We start from the raw sequence: 19,300 nt of genomic DNA, 5'->3' as shown, positions 1-19,300 counted from the left end.
TCCTACTAATCTTCTAAGAAATATTAAATGAAAAAGTGAATACATTTAATATCTTGGAAATATAAAATACATACAATTTGTAGGAAGAATATGAAGATCTATAATTATTCACTTTAAATGCAAACATTTTATAATGCACAAGTAGTGAACACTGATAAACCTTTGTTAATTTTGAACACTGACAACTACATGCTGGGTTTTTCATACTACTTCACATTTGGGCTTCTTGGATAAGTTAGGCGGGGATTTAGACCTTGATAGGGTCATATTTTTCACCAAGTATACCACCCTTCTGTTTTTGGAATTGGATGTACCTCAATGTGCTGGTAAAAAAAGCATCTGAGGCTGGGAGAGCTGATGCAGAGTCACTCTGCATCTCAGTCGTGATCAATTCTATAAGCCCCTGGATAGTAGCACTAGTGATCTGCGGGTTTCCTTTCTCAAAATAATATATGTACCTGGAAACCAATCATCCATCAGTAAGAAAGTCACGAAGATAGTATAATAAACAGTTTTAGAGCAAAAGGAACCAACTTGTTCAGTATTTCAACAAATAGTGTTACTGGACCACTACTACCCCTTGCTACATTGGCCATTTGTTGAGCAGCATTTGCAATCCTCAAAGCACGCTTAAGGCAAAGCAACACTCTGTAATGAAACAGTCAACACCTTGTAATCAAACAGTCAACACCCCCATCCCAAAAGAAAGAAACAGCGAAAACAAAAGATGACAAGTTGAAGACTTTTCAGGAAACAGTAAAATTATATATCAACTTTTAAGCAATTGTAAAAGTGTGTACCGAATGTGCAAAGCCATAACACTTCGTATAGCTTGATTCAGAGGAGAGAATTATTTTAGAAAACATAAGCAGAGGCAGAGATGCATAAAACCGATCAAATTATCCCAATCAAACCAGTAGAGTATACCTTTCTCCATCTTTAATACCATCTTGATCATCAACCCAAAAGAGATGAGAGCATGCATAAACTGCTCGGCACTGATCAGGTTTCTTCAAAAGCTTCGCTGAATACTGTAGAAATAGATAGAAAACCATATTAAGTTTGACATGAATACATTTGCCACAATCCATTTTCTTATGAGCTGAAGTTGAATGATTGCCCTGACATTTCCTTTCCCTCGAAAAAAGTTTTAAACCACCAAATAAGAGGGAACATTCCTTCCCCATCTGGTCTCCTTTCATCCTGCCATCATTCCTCCTCTAAAGAGACTCTTAAAAAGTAAAAGGACAAGGGTGAAAAAGTAAAAAACAAGTAATAGTACCATACCCCTGTTGCCTTGTGTGTTAATGTATCCCTGTTCTCAACACCAAAGACGTTCATTCTCTGAAGAGACCCAATAATTAAATGAATTGCTGTTACCTGGGCTTTAGAATCCTAAAACCAGTATGAACAGTCATTAGTAAAATCCATTTCTTAGTCATACTAAGAATATGTTAAAATTGAATTGTTTCTATAATAATTACCGCAATTTCTTCTTCATATAATACAAATGCCTGAGTGAAAAATTCATAAGCAACAGGCTCAAGGTCGCAGTCATTAGCAGCCTGATAATATTATTATTAGAAGTGAGAAAAAAATACACTGAAACAATTCCACAAAATGAGAAGTGTCATAATCATCATAAATAGGCATTAAAATGTCAGGAAAATATTAAAATTCATGGTTGTAATAGTAGCCAAAAGTCCAGCATGAGTATAGCCCTTAAAGATCAATTCCCCACTCAGACTAAAATGTTAAATCTTCAATTTAATGGGGGGGAAAGAATTGCGCATGAGAGAATCAGTTTTCAAGACCCAACTTCATTTACAAATCCCCTTAATTGGTCTTCTCAGAGCTGTTTGGAAATATAAAGAGAAACAAAGGCGAAAGGCATCAGATTAGATAATTCAAGTTTGCAGGGTCAAGCATACCTCAGCACATTGCAGATACAGTCTTAACGCCAATTCAGGAGATGACACAGAAGAAAGAGCTTCAATTATCTGTAACAAAATAACTAATATTTGTCCATCACATGATAACAATATATGGTGCATACAACATTATATAAACAAAAATAAATGACTTGATAGTTATGCTAATGCCATACAGTAGTTAGATAAAATAACTCCATAACAGTTTAGTAAAAAATGTAGAGTTGTGCACATGTAATTATAAAGATAGACATTATTCTCGTCCACCCCACTAAGATAATAAATTTTAAATCACCTCATTTAAAAGCTGAAATATTTTTTTCGGTGTTGTAGGAACTTCTTCTCCAACTATATCTCCATCCTGGCCATGCAACTGCCTGATCAACTGCAGCAAAAATGTGATTCATAAAGGCAAAATGAATTATTCACTGTAAGTATTATTCTCAAATTTCAAAAAGTAAACCCCCCAGTTAGAATTTGGCATACAGTTTAAGTAAATATTTTCAGACCTTACCAGCTATCAAGTATCCAATTGGAAGTAGAAAACACTGGATTTTAATAAATCTAATGAGTAATAATATTAGACACCACTAAAGCCACTACAAGGTTAAAAAATAATAAGGCATAACCATTAAATTACATATATTAAACCTCAAGATCTAAAGTTGAAGTTAATGCGACAGTACAAATATTGTAAGTGTTACAGAATACTTCACAAGATAATGGGGTAATAATATTAGACACCATTAAAGCCCACACAAGGTTAAAAAATAATGAGGCTTAACCATTAAATCACATATATAAAACCTCAAGACATAAAGTTGAAATTAATGCCACAGTACAAATATTGTAAGTGTTACAGAATACTTCACATGCTAAAGGGGGTAAAAAAAGGTGAAAAGTGGAAAGAAAAGATTAAGTATTTGAGATTTCAAATATATAATTAGTCTCAAAGCTCTGCTGTACATGGTTAATAGGATCCTTGTACAACCATTGGCAGCTTTAATTATGAAATATGGACCTCACAGACCAGGCAACTCCATTCATATAATTTTAAAACTATCATCACATAGAATTCAATTCAAGAAGCATGTTAAAGATGGTGTAGATAACACAAATTGAAAGAATAACATCATTAAGGAAGGATACCCTGAGTGCAGAGAATATCAAGGAAGGAACTGTAAAAGGCAAGCGTCTGGGTCCTCCACTCATAATATGCTTCTTTACGGTACAAATTATCTGAAGGTCAATAAGATACGAAACACTTAATAGAAAGATACCAGTGAAATTCAATTTGACTCCGAATACACTCATTGTTACCTTGAACATTTCCTCTGGTTCATCGTTATGAAGCATGTGTATGAGACGAGCAACAGAATTTTGTTCCTCATTGAAATCTTCTTCGTCAACCTACAGATTAGACATAAAAAAAAGGGCTGATCTTAGGAAAATACTATATTTATGTAGGGAATAATAATAGAATATTAATGGAATAAACATACAAAAAAAGTTGAATAAAAATTTAAGATAACGTATAATAGAGAACCTTTTTATCCGTATAAACAAAATCCCAAGATATTCTAACAATACTCTCAGGCTCACCTCGTCCCCAATTGTTCCATCCAAATCCACTATAAGCCCTTTTATTAATTCAAATAAAACTTCAACCTGCAAAGGCATAATGAAAACTGTTACATAGAAATAATTTTATTAGGTTGAGTCAAAGGCAAAAATAACATACCTTATCAGCAGTAGAGATGCAAGTGTTATTCTTCATAATACTTTGGATAATAACCATGGCCATGACTTTATTTGTTTCATGATCAAGATGATCCATTACACGAGGATAATTAGAAAGTGTCAATGCAGTCACAATATCATTGTATTTATCAAGTGGGGCACTTAAAAGTGCTACGACTTGCTTTGTAGCTCTACTGTCATCAAGCTTTGGTTTTCCAGAAAGCTTCTTCACACATGATCCCTGAACAAATTCCACAAAAGATGCAGATTAGAGCTAAGATGCAAATACCACATCTCAAAAATTGGTAGATCAAAACATGTTTGAAAAGTAACATACCAGTACTTGGTCCACATAATCAAATCGATCTGGATGAACACGGAGAGTAAATGTAAGAAGAGAAACATGCAAAGCAATTGCTCCTACAATAGGCATGTCAGCTTGTGCTTCTATCACCTGCAGTCAATAGCAGGTATATGGTTTGGATTGAGGCTCCATAGTCCATAAAATAAAAGGTATATCTAGTATCTAGTAGGCACAAACCAAGAGAGTATAATCAATATTTAGTTTTTCTCATTTAGAGAGTTGAAAAGAACTTCCTGTAACACATAAGATCATACAGATGCCTTTAATTCAAACTACTTTAACAGTGCACTTTAAACTTGTACAACTTCTAAGCATAAGATTTCATAAAAGTTTTAAAACAAGGAAAAGAAATCCGTACTAAAGGAATAGTCGAGGTACCACTACACGTACTAAATTATCAAAGATAAATATTTATCATTAAGGGAAACAGCATTTGCAAACACCATCACATTTAGTTCCTTCATTGTCCATAACTTTACCAGGACATCTTTTCTGCAGTTCTCCCAAAATAAGCACTATAAAAGTTACAAACTGAAGGAAATCTGGCTTACCCGGCCTATTGCTGTGCTTAATTTGGCAAATGCTTCCACTTGCAGAAATTCAGGCAATACCTGAGACATAAATGATATCAATAACACATGGAAACTTAATTTTTGACAAAAAAGTGCATCAGACTTACTTCAGTATTAGAGGCAGCATAATTTGACAACCTGTCCATCAACTGAGATAGCACTGTTTTGATGTCTACTGTGGGCTGCAAATACAATCAAGTTAGTCAAAGAGTAAATAAAAATGGATATCAGCTTTAAAAAAATCAGATAGATAGAACAGAATTGATTTTTGAGTATCTTCTGTATAAGGACTAGGAATGCTATCAAATGATTGATTGGTGGTCCTAGCAAATGTATGATGATTCACTGACCAAGTTAATTGATAGTGTGAAGCAAAACCTTTCATGATGAGTTGAGATAAGTACAGAATGAATCTATACGCATTTACGATAGATAGAGGAATGGAGAAAGACAATTGCAGCCTATACAGAGTCAGGTAACAACAGAGATTGAAGATCCAATATACAAACTGAGAATAATTTCTAAAAAAATAATCTAGGGCAATAAATAACAAGGAAAGACTTTATTCTTGAAAAGAAAAGTAGGTAAATATGTATAAACTTCAACTTTAGTTATGGAGCTGTTTGAACAAATGCTGCAGAATTGGACAAAAGGCACAGGGTGAAGTGACCAAGAAGTTCAAAGGAGTGTGAAAGAAAGACGACGGTTCACTCAGTTCTTGAAGAATTTATGAAATTCCACTTCAATAGGCAGAATTTCAAAATTCTTGTTTTATGCTCAACCAAATTGCTTAGAGATTTTAAATTCACTTGTTCAGTATCAAAGCAAAAAATTTCTCTTAAATAGTCTTAAAAATTACATTGACCACTAAAATCTCTTTAAGGGCACTGTAAGTATGTCCCATTGTTTCTTGTCATTAACCATAACACGTGCAATAATTTTATGCTCTACATTCACGGTGTTATCAAAATTTAATTGAGGGTCAGTAGTCACCATTCCAAATTGCCTAAATTCATGACCAATCAAATATGTGATAAACTTTTCAAAAAACATGGAGCATCAAATAACATTTAACCTTAAAAGGGGCAATTATAATGTATGTCTCATTAAAACTTCTAAAAAACAAATCTCAAGAAGGGATTAATATAATATTAACAAAGGGTTAAAAAATCAATAAGTATAGTAGGCCTCTCCAAGGTTGAGTGATCAAATATAATTAATCTCAATCACACAAAAAGGTTATCTATTTCCAATCTACTCATGCTACCCACCTGCAATTGGGGGCAAGCACCTAACAGTGTCTCAAGTGTCTGCAAATGGTACTCGTCAGGAAAAACCTGGATTATACACTCCATAAGATAAAATTGGGCAAGCTCATCATTACAGTTGACAACCTGCTCAAGTCAATTTAGACAGCTGAGAGACATTATGACATCAAGGGTTACAATATGAGAAAAAATTACATTTTGGGGAGAAAATGTACTTTATTAGACCTGCTCTAAGACACTTGGAAGGACGATGTCTTTGTACATCTCAAGGTTCACACCATCTATCTGACTCAGAACATGCAGATTCTTCCCTACCTAATAATTTGAGGAAACAAAATCACATAACTTATCTTTCTATCAAAATGTATAACACAGTGCTTGGTCAGGAAATAGTTTATATTACAAGATCACGAAGCTCGTTCCTTTCTTTTTCCCTCTTCTCTCTTATCCGACTGGGTCCCTGCAGACCAGAAATCCCAATTGAAGACCTCAGCTCAGGATCGCCAAAGATTAAGCATGATTCACAAGCACCATAACACCTGCATGGCCAGAAATCATGTTCTCATGATTTATTTTTACCTCAATGGCTATGGCATGCAAGTACTGTGGTGCTATGCATCTCATAAGATAAGATTAGAAAAGAGTTAAGGAAGTTCAATGAACCTGATGCTGCAACTGCAACCGAACCCAAAGCTTATTCATTTCTGTGAAATTCTGTAGAACAAACTCAACTGCAACCATCACATCCTTAGATTCCCTGCACGACAACAGAAGCACCTTTCAATATCCACCGTTTTAATTTTTGTTCACTCAGCCCCACACATAATCCCAAAATAAATAGTCCATATTGAAAATTGATACCAAATACATGGGAAGAAAATTTGAGAAAGATAAAAAGTTATCTTTGTAGAGACTTTCTAATAACTGCATCTTTATTAAATGAAAGAAAAAAATCTAAATCCTCCTACCAATCTTCCAATTTAATATATGAAGAAAGTACTGAATTTTTTTATATTATCAAGAAATTACATACATTCAATTTTTCTCTGGGGTTTAGTGGGGTAATATTATAGGATATAGCATTACTCTGATTAAAATGATAGACAAGCATGCCACATTCAAAAACTACTAATCCATCACAAACCAAATAACAGTCTTACCCCTCTTCATGTTCATGTCCAATATCAGGCAACTTATCTTTACTGACTTGAGAAAGGTAGCTCCTCAAAAACAGACCGCGAATTGGATGCTGAACAGAGCGACACATTTCCACTAGATCTTTAAGAACATCCCTTACTGGAGCATCCTTGCTTCTAAGGTAAGCAGATCCTACCGTGCAAAGCAGATACCTGGCAGTAAATCACCAACGCAAACATAGAGACCGCACAATCATTCAAATTGAAATCATAAGCACGAGCATTGGTACTCGATATTCAACAACAGTGGGAAAAAGTGCAAAAAACGCTCACAGTCTAGGCAATATATTTCCAGCGTGCTGAACAAGCTCGTATAGATCAGCAATTGCAACGCCGTGTCTTCTTTCGTCTTTGAAGAACATCTCCAGCCTCCGAAGCTCATCGAAGGCTCTCATATCTATCACGGAAACACCGAATGTAATAGAACAATTGAATTGAAAACCTAGAAGTTCAATTAATTACTATATGCGATGCCAATTTTAAGAAGGAATATTTTATTTACACAGTTCGTAGTATTTGTGCGGTGAGAGCCTAGAAGTACGAAGCTCCGATAGCATCTGCGCAGAGTATTTGAGAGCGTCTCTGAGATTGTCTTCATCCTGCGAGAGCGAACCGTGACGAATTGAGAAGGGGAATGGATTAGGTTACGAAGAAATGGGAGAATACCAGTGCGCGATGCATGAAGAACGCGTTGTGCTGAATCCCGGCGATACCCTCGGCAAGCCATTTTTCTTCGTCCTCGAATCGCTCTGCAATCATTCTCTTCCAATTGGGCGAGATCGCTCGTCTACAGTAACAGGCTAGAACCCACCACCGCGATGGAGTTAGCACGAGACAGTTGAATTGAATCGTAGGAGAAGATTCTTGACGCCAAAAAACAAATAAACTACTGTGAATTCAATAAATTAAAAATATAAGTGTAATTTAGGTCTCCAATTTTAATTTAGATTTCAATTTTATTCATAAAATGTTAATTATATCTTATTATCAAATATTTCTTTTAACTTGTTACATTTAAGGTAGTTTTTTTATCCGTAAATTATTTGCTTTAACTTTAAAATGAATACGTTCATGTATTTTTAAAATTCTGTATTTTTTATTTGAAATTTGAAATTCTTAAAATAAAAAGTTCGTTTACTGATTAGAAAGACGTACTTAGTATTTTTATAGTTTAATATGTTATTTAAGTATGAAAATATGTTAAATGCTTGTAGTTTTCATTTTGATAAAGTCTCTCTTCTTTAGTACTCTATGATTTGATTTAGAATATAAAGTTTAATTTGAAATTTTTACATCCAATGTGTTTAAAAATACTCCAATTTAAAATCAAAATATTAAACTATAAAACTCAATTACTCAATTAAAATGAAACTCAAACTTAGGCTCATCAAATCATTTAATATAAATTTAATTATAGTACCAACCATATTAGAACTAATATATAACAACTAAAATTCAAATATTTTGTAATTTAATATTATCATGTTTATAATGTTTAATTCAACCACCAAATCAAAGTGTGTAAGCATGAAACTGTCAAAATATATAGTTCCATACTATCAATAAACAAATGCTATAATGTTTTAATTTATAAAAAATTAAAAGAGTATTGTTCGTAGTTTAAAAATAAGTCTTGCTGATAATCCTATTTTTAACAAATTTAATTATAATAATAGAAGTTAGTCCTTATAAATTTGCTTTACGATTTCCAAAAATCATCTTGAATTAACCTAATTTGTTCTAAGTAAGGAGAACTGTTTTAAAGAGTCCATAGAACCCCACTAATGAACCGGTTTTTATTTATTAGACTTTTTCAAAACTAGTTTACAGCTTCAACAACTTCTGAACCGGTTTCAAACTGCTTTTTTTTTTAAATATATATATATATATATATATATATATATATATATATATATATATTTATTTATATTGTGCTGCAGAATATTAACTAGTAGAGCATTTTTTAATTTAACAAAAACATATTTTCTATTTTAAATTTCTTAAACTATCTGTTTTATATAAAAAAAAAACTAAACCATATTTTTTAGATTATGACAATCAAAATTAAATTTAACAAATTCTAAGCCTAACACATTTTATCTCAGTATTAGTTTTTCTCTTCTAGGTTTTGTTATTCCCTATTTGATTTGTACGTAGATGTACATTTTTTTTTCTTTTTTTGTTTTATCTGGATTTTACTTGTATTTTGTTGTTTTACTTTTTAGGAGTGCATAAGGCTATGACAGAGGAATTTGAGATAATTCTGTTTTTAAGGTTTAGATATCAAAACATGATGTTATTATTGTATGTAACAATGACAATAATATTGACTTAATCTTCTTCTGTTTATTTTATTATATATATTTACTTTTGTTCTACTTTCTAGAATTTTAAATATGGTTAGCTAGTAACGGATTAGAGTATTACTTGGAGTTCAAGACCACTAGGTAGGATAATTAACAAATAAATAAAAAAGTTATAGAACAATTTTGTAATAGTTTAGATTAGATTTGAAAGACATTGACATGACTTTGTCATTTTATCATCAAACTCGTTTAATTGTTTTTAAGTTTTCTTATTGATAATAAATTATTATTATTATTATTTTGTTAATTATATATGAAGTAACAAAGTCAAGTGAAAAATAAGATAAAGTGAAAATTTCTACCCATAATATTATTTTAATAAAAAAAATTATTGAAATGTAGTAGATGGAATTTAATTTTTGAGATCGGAATTTCTAACTCATTTTTTATTTTTTTTAATTGGTGGCGACAAAATCCCGCTAGATTTTGGTTTATGCTGAGAATTAATTTTGACAAATTTTGATTCTTTTCATTTGTGTGTCTTTAAAACTTCAATCTTTATTAGAATATTTTCTTCCCATAGTCTCCTAAAAAATAGTTAAGAGAATTTTTTTAATTTGATTCTTCAATAAAAAATTTGCAAATTTGTTTACACAGTTGATTTGTCTAATTCAACCATTTAAATAAACTTGTCCTTACTTACTTAACATAGCTGATAGGTTAATTCAACAATACATAATTAAAAATCTTTCTCATCTAATTTAGATAAGTTAACCTGGTCAGCCCAACAAGTTGACAATGATGTTAAATTCAAATAAATGATAAATTATTTATACGTGTTTTGATATTTAATAGAAAATTCAAATGTAAGCAAAAATGATATATTCGAATAAGTAATAAATTATTCAAATATAATTTGACAGCTCCGACATCAGTCTCACAGTTCACATGACAACTCAACATTGATATGATATCCGTCTGACAGTCCACCTGACAATCCGACATCAATCTGACATCATCCTGACATTAGTCTGACAATCCGACATCAATCTGACAATTCACCTAACAACCCGACATCAATCTGACAATTCACCTGACAACCGGACATCAGTCTGACAATTCACCTGATAACCCGACATCAGTCTGACAATCCATCTGACAATTCATCTGACATCCCGACATTAATATGACATTAGTTCAACAACATAATCAACCAACTGACCCATTTTTTATGGACCAAAGTCATGTAAGTCTTAAAGAGGTCCAATTAACTCATCACATCTTCTAAATTTATATTGCAATTTGATTCTCTTATATTCATCTTTTAATAGCTTTTGTCATGAAAAAGTAAGTTGGGATTCAGTTTAGGGAGTCAAATTTCTCCTTATTACAATGTTAAGTGTTATTCTCTTAAATAAACTTGTAAAGAATCATTTGGATAATTTTTTATTAAAATAGCATTATTTCTGGAAAATTTTCAAAAAAAAGTATGTAAATTATATATATATATATATATATATATATATATAATACATGGATTAGCTTTTTAGATAATTTCAATATACATTATCATATTTATTAATATCAATTTAAATTAATAAAATACTATATATTAATTATGAAATGGATAAAAAAAAATATAAAAAATGGTAATAATCGAATCTAGGTAACTGCTTTCAACTTCTCCTGAAATCTCTCCACCAACAAAGGAGCAACAGGCAGGTGAGGGTTGAATCAGTTTTCGTATTTTCCGTATAAAGGTCTTCCTATAGTGTTGTTTTTCTTCTCACACTCAACAAATCTACATCATCGTATTTCCCTCTCTCATATGTCTGTACTCTCTCTACGACACTCTAGGTAGATCCTAAAGATTCTTGTGTTTTTACATGGTTCACTTCAGCTTTAACTTTTAACTGCTTGCATGCATATGCATACATATATATATATATATATATATATATATATATATATATATATATATATATATATATATATATATATATTGAGTTATCAACTACTACTGCACCATTTTTTCTGTTCTTTCTCACTGAAGTGAACTTGTTGTTTCATCGTGTTGCAGAAGATTAATGTGTTACGATGTCGCTAAGCAAGTTTTTCGACTGGAACACTCTTCAAATTTCCGATTCAGAAGCAAGCCTCCGTAATGAAGCCATGGCAGATGAAATAGCACCAAATATCCAGCACCTTTTTCCCTACTCAGATGAAAGCTTTTTCCTTCCAAATGCCCTTTTTGAGTACTGCATTGACCCAAACGATGGTTTTATCTATCCTTCAGATATTCACTCTCCTTTTGATCCTTTCACTTCATTCCCTCATCATCAAATCTTCCCAACTCATGAAGATTACAATCCTCTCCCGTGCCCAAAACGCCAAAAGTTCTTCTGCGAGGAACAACCAGAGCTTCTTACCACACCAACAATACCATCCAATCATATAGATGGGTTTGCTAATTGCTACTCTTTTCAATCAGAAGAGAGACAACCACAGTTTTTTTGTATGGATGAGGAGAAAGGTAACAAGGAAAGAGTCATATCTCCACAGAGTGTAGCCGCAAGAGAAAGAAGAAGAAAGATTACAAATAAGACTCAAGAACTCAGTAAGTTGGTCCCTGGTGGAACAAAAATGAACACTGCTGAGATGCTTCATGCAGCTGCAAAATATGTTAAGTATCTTCAAGTCCAAGTTGAAATGCTTGAACTCATGAACTCGTTTGAGGTAACTTCACGATCACCTCCATTTTTATCAAACATCATTGTTTCTGTTGCTCCATTAAACATCATTGTTTCTTTGACACGTGGTTGGTTTTGTCTGTGATGCACTTTTTTGTCAAACAACATTAAAAAATGAATTTTCCATTTTTGTTTCTTATTTTTTAAGCTTACCTTTTTTTCTAACTGTAGCATGAAGATAAAGCAGCACCTCCTTCTGAGATTCTACACGCTCTGGTTGTTTCTCCCTTTGTTCAAGAGAAGTTGTATGCGGTGGAAAAGTGCTTTTTGCCAAAAGAAACTGTCACCACTTTGACAAATCTTGAAGTTGTTCAATCGAGACCTACCATGGTTGAGGAACTTAAACAGCTAATTGAAACAGACCCTGAGAAAGAAAAGCAAGAATAAATCTTTATAATATGCTCATAAGGTTTTGTTGTTGTTAGCTTTTTTTTTTTAGCTATGCCTTACTTTATTTATTTTTATATTAAGTTAGTTACTCTGTACATAGAGATTTAGATTAGAGTAAATCTGTAATTCATTTTGCATGTCCAAACAGTCAAAATTCAGGTTCACTAGAGTAGATTAAATTCATGTTGCATGTAAGAATAAATTGTTTAGTTATATTGAATTCTATTATCATCAAATTCTCAAGTCTCTCTTATAACAGGGTCTTTAATACAACCAATAATATTATCTGCACTAGTGTAAATTGTACCTAAACAGGGAACATACTACAGTAAAATAATTAATAATTTACAAAAAAAAATATTTTTTAACAACTTTTTTTAATAATATTTTGACATTTTAAATAATTTTTTTTAAAATAAATTCAAACGCACTAATAAAATAAAATAATGACATTTTTAAAAAAATTGTTACGAAAAAGTTAACGTATCATGATTCTTACGAAAATTTAGTGAATTGAAGTGGAGTGAAATTGAAAAAAAGTGTCTTTCTCACACACACTGAGATGCTCTTTTTTTTTTTTTTTTTTATTATTTATAATTTTTTTAAGGTTAAAGAAGACTTTAGAAAATGACAATAAATAAAAAAAATATATCATTTTTATATATTATGTATTAGAAATACGTAATGAGAGTTGTATGAAAGCATAGTGATAAGATAACCGAAAAACAAAGAAACTAACAAAGTTGCTCACATTAATACATAACCTATAATCGATTTTAAATAATAGATATTTTTGTATTACAACCTAACTTGAATACCATAAACAATAACAAATATGGACATATAAGGCAATAGAACCTCTGCTTCAGTTATTAAATAATATTAATTATTCTACGTAAAGATAATATTTTAACATAAAAAATATTTGTAAATAAATTGCTGGATCAAATAATAATAATAATATATAATATATGACTACGAAAAATGATGTCTACGTCAGCAGAAAAATATATTTAAAATATAAAAATCATATAATGACATTAAAAATTAATTAATTTTTAAAAGTAGATTATCATTTAATTGTTATTAATGTCAGCTATATAAATAAACTTTTACCCCCTTTTAAAGTTTTGATTCAATTTTTATAGTCTGGAAAATTAATCAGGCCAATCACAATGTGAGATCAGTTTTTAGTTCAATAATATATATATATATATATATATATATATATATATATATATATATATATATATATAATAGAACATTTCATATAATAAATATTCAACTGATTAAAATTACATTTCAACTAATGAAAATTACATTTTAGTCTTAAAATTTATTTAGACAAACTTCTTTACAATAAGTTTTAATAAAAATCATAGTAAAAAATAAAAATAACTTTTCTATAAATTATAATTAACTTATGTATAAAATTATTTTGTAAAAATTATCTTATATAATTTCTCTATATTTTTATCTTTTGTTTGTACATAAATTAATTTTAATTTATAAAAGTATTGAATTTATTTTGCTTTAATATTTTTCTATCCTAAAAGTCTTTATAAAAAAATTTAGTCCAAATATTTGTAACATGTAAAGAATTTAATATATAGGTACTCAACTATATTAAAGAATCAGTACCGAAGGTTAAAAGATAGTGTATATTCCAATACTAATTTACATACTACAGTTTAAATTAAAGTATAAAAATTATCGAGAAATTCAAAAACCTAAATTGTCAATTTAATTTTATACTGCAAGTAAAAGACTATGGTAAAAGAAATACTCACACTAATACATCACTAAATGGATTTTACAATTGGGCCTAAATTGAGATAAGGATGTTTTATAGGTGGATCTATAAAAAAAGGAGTGTACATAGAAAACGCAGCTGTCCAAAATATGATCATAATGTTGTTGACACCATTTAATAATTTTTATAAAAATAAAATGATCTACACAAAAAGTTGACTTTTATACTTCTAAAAATAAAGAGATAAAAGGTAATAAAAGTAGTATTAAATAAGTGCAAAAAAAATTCTAATATGATAGTAATATTTTTTAATATTTTTCTTTTTAAAATAGGGCCACACTAATATAACAATAACTCTCATGGAACTCTGCTTACTATATTCAATTCAAAACAAGATTATTTACTATCAAATATTTTTGAAATCTTACATTGGCCACAGTTAAAAAACTTTCACGTTTTATATAGTATTTCCCAATTTTTTTATCTGACTGTTTCTTTTTTCCATTCCACTAAAAAAAACTGATTTGAATTATCAGGCAACTGATTCCACGAACTTTTATACATTATATAAAAAACTAAAAAAGTCTTCTAAATAAATTTTATATAGCATATAAATATTCAGATTAGTTTATAAACTTTTATAATTCAAGTAATAAGCTTGATATTATTTTGATTGAAAGATATTTTTAGCAATGAGAGAAAGAATGATATTTTTTTACTTTTACCATACTCAATCGTTTTACTTTATTTAAAAAGTAATGTTTAAAACAGTTTAAATATTTTATTTTCTTTTATTTTCTAAGATGTCAAAATTAACTAATAAGCTGACAAATAAGATTTTAAATGAATGATAATTGTTTAGGGTGATGTTACTTGAGATATGGAAACATATTCTGTACACATATATTTACTCAATAAATAAATAAAAAATTGTGTTTTTTTATATGTTTTAACATAAAAAAATATTTTTAAAGCATCATATATATTTAAAATATCTTTAATTTGATGAGCGACAAATTAGTATGTTCATGAAACAGCTGTGTGAGGAGGTCCCCATCATTTTTTCCTCTTTCTTTTTTTCTCCTTAACCTTGTTTTTCGGCTTTGTTCAGTAAATTAAACACTCCAACTTTTTTCATTTTTCCTTTTTCAGATATCTGAATTTGGATAGCTACGCAAGTTTAATAATTCATCCTTATAGAGAAATTTAGGTCAACCAAATAATTGGGTCAATCATGTAACAGTGGATAGTTGCACATACGTTTTTGTCCACAAGTTTCAACGTTTAGTTTTATGCAATTTCTATAATATTTTTTATACATTCTATGTATATTCATTATATATGTATCGGTTGTGGAGTCTAATTTGAAGAATTGGTAAATGTAAAAATTAAGAAACATGTTTCGTGAAAAATAATTTAAATAGTAAAATATTGAAGTCTATGGTATAAAACATTTGTGCTTTAAAAGGTATGTTTTATAGTTCTTTTTAAAATTTTAATTTTTAACTTACGAAGAAAATTATTAAACTTTTTTTTTATGTGGAAGTTTGGTAAAACATGATCTTATACTTATTTTTAATACTTTCATATATGTATATATGTTAAAAGAAAAAAAATAGTGTAAAATGTATGTTTTTAATTGATTTTCATAAAAAAAATGATATTATCAAAGGATATTTTTTTAGAATACTTTTATCTTTGTTTTACATAAAATTATTTTTATATGAATATGGGAAATTTAAATATTTTGAGTTTATTCTTTTACTGCAATTGAAACAATAGCATATTACTTTTATTAAATCACTGTGATTTTTTTAGTTTATTTTGAAAATATCATATTTTAAAAAATAGATAAATATTCTTTTTAACACGGAAACACTTTTTAATTATTTTTAGAAATAAATATTGTCAAATTATATATATATATATATATATATATATATATATATATATATATATATATATATATATATATATATATATATATATATATATGTAATTTTTGCCAATCGTTTCTTAACTCTTGTCATCCATGTCTGCATAACATTGTTGCATTATTTATATATATTTGGTAAGCACTCTGATCGACTTGAGACAATTAAAGTTGGTATTTATAAGCATTATTTTTTTGTACAGCATAAGAATTATTTTTTTCTTAAAAATTCATGAAAACTGCCTTTAATGTTAACACAAATTTAATATGTAAAAAAAAGGAAAAAAAATTAGAAAACATTGACACAGAAATTTACTAGTTTTAAGAGATAACGTGTAAAAACAATGCATTCAAAAGAAGAAATTAAGAATACCCAATTGCGTATAGATATGTAATCTCTTTTCAATTTGTTTCACAAATGACTTCTATTTTAATATATAACTTTTTTTAATACATGTAACGACCTTTCTAATTTTGTAAATTAATATAAATAATTTTCTTTATATACACTTTTCATTCAGCCTAATTTCATCGTCTTAAATTCGTATTTATATATAGAAACATAGAGTTTTAAGTTTATGTTTAAGTTTGTGATAGTATCTTTTACTCCTTGGACATTTATTTATCACTCATAACAATGATATAAAAGTATATTATGTTGGAAATAATGTGTACAGGTAACAATGAGTCGAAAGATCAACCATTAAACGGTCTAAATATTATGACCGGTCGATCAAATTTAAATAAATTAATTACAACTATCCCACTTGAAAGTTAAATCATTATTATTTATGTTTAAACTATAAGTAAATAATAATTTGAGAGAAAAAGGTTATAAATTAATTATGTATTTATTATTCTTATCATCCGAACCATAAAATCTATAAATAGTAATTTGAAAGAAAAAATAAATTATATATTAATTACATATTTATTATTCTATCTTTTGATATTGAAAGATATTTTATATGAATGCATATACACTGACATTTATAAATAGAACTTGAATTTATTTAAAGACCAATTAATTAAACTAAAATACTCAACTCTACAACCGCAGCATAATGAATTAAGTTTTAAACAAAAAGAAAAAAAAACTATTAATCTCTAAGTTTGTGGTATTTGTATAGTAATACCTTAAACAACACCTCCGATCTCAAAATTTGAAAAGATCGACTATGCATATATTTAATAAACAGATACACTTTACAAGAGAGTGTTTTTTCTTTTCAGATGTATTACTATTCCTTTTCTCTTTTTCTTTTGCATACTCTTTTGTTATTTATTGTCTACCTTTATATTATGGACCATGATATTTTAACAACAGATTATGTGTCACTATTTTATTGGTTCGTATATTTGAAACGGACCAAATGTTGTTACATAAAAAATTGTCAAACAAAGTTGTTAAAAATACATTTTCTTTATATTATTGTCCCCACACCATAGTTTTCACTCTCAAAATACCACGTGGAATTCCATTTTAAATTGAACCGTGATATTTTAACAACTTTTTTTAATAACTTTTTGACAACAAATTATGTGTCACTATTTTATTGGTTCGTATATTTAAAACGGACCAGAGCTACCACATATGTTGTTGTAAAAAAATTATCAAAAAAATTTGTTAAAGAGACATTTTCCTCTCAAATTCACCGTTTGCTTTCTCTCCTTTGCCTAAAGCTTTTCACATATTCAAATGCTATGGGCTGATTTTCAAATACACTTTTTTTCTTTAATCTTTTAAAATGTTTCTCAGAAACAAAATCGTGATAAAAAAATTTAAATTCAAAAAACAAAGGGATTGAATAATGAATTTAAGATTAAAAAACATTTATAATATTTTATAACTAATCCCCGTAATATAATCTCTTTATTATTTTAATAAAATCTCGTCTCTATGTTTATTTTAACTCCAATTTAAGATATACATCACTTGAAAAAAAAGCGAAACAAATATTACAGGCCACTTTTACAAATTGTACTTCAGTTATATATTAGAGATTTTATATAAAATTTAAATAAAACAAATGTATACTATATAAGTAATATCATAGTAAAATATATCATAGTATTGAATTATAAATTTAAAGTCAATTTAGTATTAGAGTTATATAAAATATATCATTGTTTGTTGTACTATTTTACTAGTTATTAAAAATTTATTGTTTATTAAACCTGTCACTCATTACCAAATCATCGATAATATATAGTCTCATGATATACATATATTTTGACTAAAGATATATTATAAATTCCTTATCCTATTTTATAAAATTAACTTAAATTTAAAATGTTTTTTAATATTAAAGAAAATACAATATAAACCATTATTTTTGTATCTGTGAAATTGAATTAAACCCATATGTATATTTAAAAAGAAAAAAGAGTTTGATGTGAATTGGACTAACATGATAACTAACTAGTTAAATGTATTAGGATAAAGATAAACACAAAAATATAATAAATCCATGAAAGAAAGTACTTGATAAGTTTGGAGTGGGTGGGGGTAAGTGATATGTGATGATAGTTTTTCATTTTCTTTAGCATAATCCAGCTGTGTTGCCACCGCACACAGCTGTCAAGGTTTTCTTCAGCAATCCTTTTCCTACTTTCTATTCATACTTACTTCCTCTTCCTTCTCCACACACTTTTTATATGCATCCAATTCCACATATCACCATCTATCAAACTTCCCTCACACATTTTTTTCATAATTCTTGCAATATCTTCCCCTCCCCAATAATGCAACAACCTAGCTAGAACCAACATAAACATAAATTATGTGATACAATGTTATGTCACACATCACAATCAAAATGTTTCCTAAATGAATAGACATTCTATATTCATGTATTGTCAGATTCAATTAACCGAGATCGTCTCAATAATATCCAAAGAAACAGTACATCGACCAAAACATCCTAATAAACCTAAAAAAAACACCAATTTATGTTGCCTTAGCTCACATGGTTTGACCAAAACCACACGCCGCCAAATTTTTACAGCATCGTTGAAATGACTTATCATATTTCACCCAGAAAGAAACTTGTTTTGCATCGTTTTACAATGGATGTCTAACTTTAGGCAAATGATT

At 29.0% G+C, this 19,300-nt stretch overlaps 2 protein-coding genes across 2 annotated transcripts; one reads left to right on the top strand and one right to left on the bottom strand.

Moving 5' to 3' along the window:
* Positions 1-23: 23 nt before the first annotated feature.
* Positions 24-7,953, bottom strand: LOC108338454 (vacuolar protein sorting-associated protein 35B). The gene is made up of 22 exons (XM_017575348.2): positions 7,738-7,953; positions 7,574-7,670; positions 7,345-7,468; positions 7,036-7,224; positions 6,539-6,632; positions 6,279-6,335; positions 6,101-6,190; positions 5,879-6,001; positions 4,715-4,789; positions 4,587-4,646; positions 4,009-4,125; positions 3,673-3,912; positions 3,534-3,599; positions 3,252-3,341; positions 3,081-3,170; positions 2,227-2,316; positions 1,932-2,000; positions 1,485-1,565; positions 1,288-1,395; positions 928-1,031; positions 535-648; positions 24-458 (listed from the first exon to the last, which is right to left on the bottom strand). Exons 1-22 carry the CDS (start codon positions 7,828-7,830, stop codon positions 248-250), a joined length of 2,382 nt encoding a protein of 793 aa, XP_017430837.1. The 5' UTR covers positions 7,831-7,953; the 3' UTR covers positions 24-247.
* Positions 7,954-11,474: 3,521 nt separating this feature from the next.
* Positions 11,475-12,514, top strand: LOC108337032 (transcription factor bHLH52). The gene is made up of 2 exons (XM_017573470.1): positions 11,475-12,113; positions 12,299-12,514. The coding sequence occupies exons 1-2, from the start codon at positions 11,475-11,477 to the stop codon at positions 12,512-12,514; spliced, it is 855 nt and encodes a 284-aa protein (XP_017428959.1).
* Positions 12,515-19,300: the final 6,786 nt, after the last annotated feature.

The sequence above is a fragment of the Vigna angularis genome, chromosome 7, assembly GCF_016808095.1.
Source record: "Vigna angularis cultivar LongXiaoDou No.4 chromosome 7, ASM1680809v1, whole genome shotgun sequence".
NCBI lineage: Eukaryota > Viridiplantae > Streptophyta > Magnoliopsida > Fabales > Fabaceae > Vigna > Vigna angularis.
This window is presented reverse-complemented; position numbering and strand designations above follow the sequence as displayed.

Coding starts and splice junctions, on each gene's coding strand:
- LOC108338454 (XM_017575348.2), bottom strand. CDS start 7,830: ATGATTGCAGAGCGATTCGAGGACGAAGAAAAATGGCTTGCCGAGGGT. Junction 6,336..6,538: donor GGTTGCAGTTGCAGCATCAG/GTTCATTGAACT, acceptor TCTGGTCTGCAG/GGACCCAGTCGGATAAGAGA. Junction 2,317..3,080: donor TGATATTCTCTGCACTCAGG/GTATCCTTCCTT, acceptor TTTTTGCTGCAG/TTGATCAGGCAGTTGCATGG.
- LOC108337032 (XM_017573470.1), top strand. CDS start 11,475: ATGTCGCTAAGCAAGTTTTTCGACTGGAACACTCTTCAAATTTCCGAT. Junction 12,114..12,298: donor AACTCATGAACTCGTTTGAG/GTAACTTCACGA, acceptor TTCTAACTGTAG/CATGAAGATAAAGCAGCACC.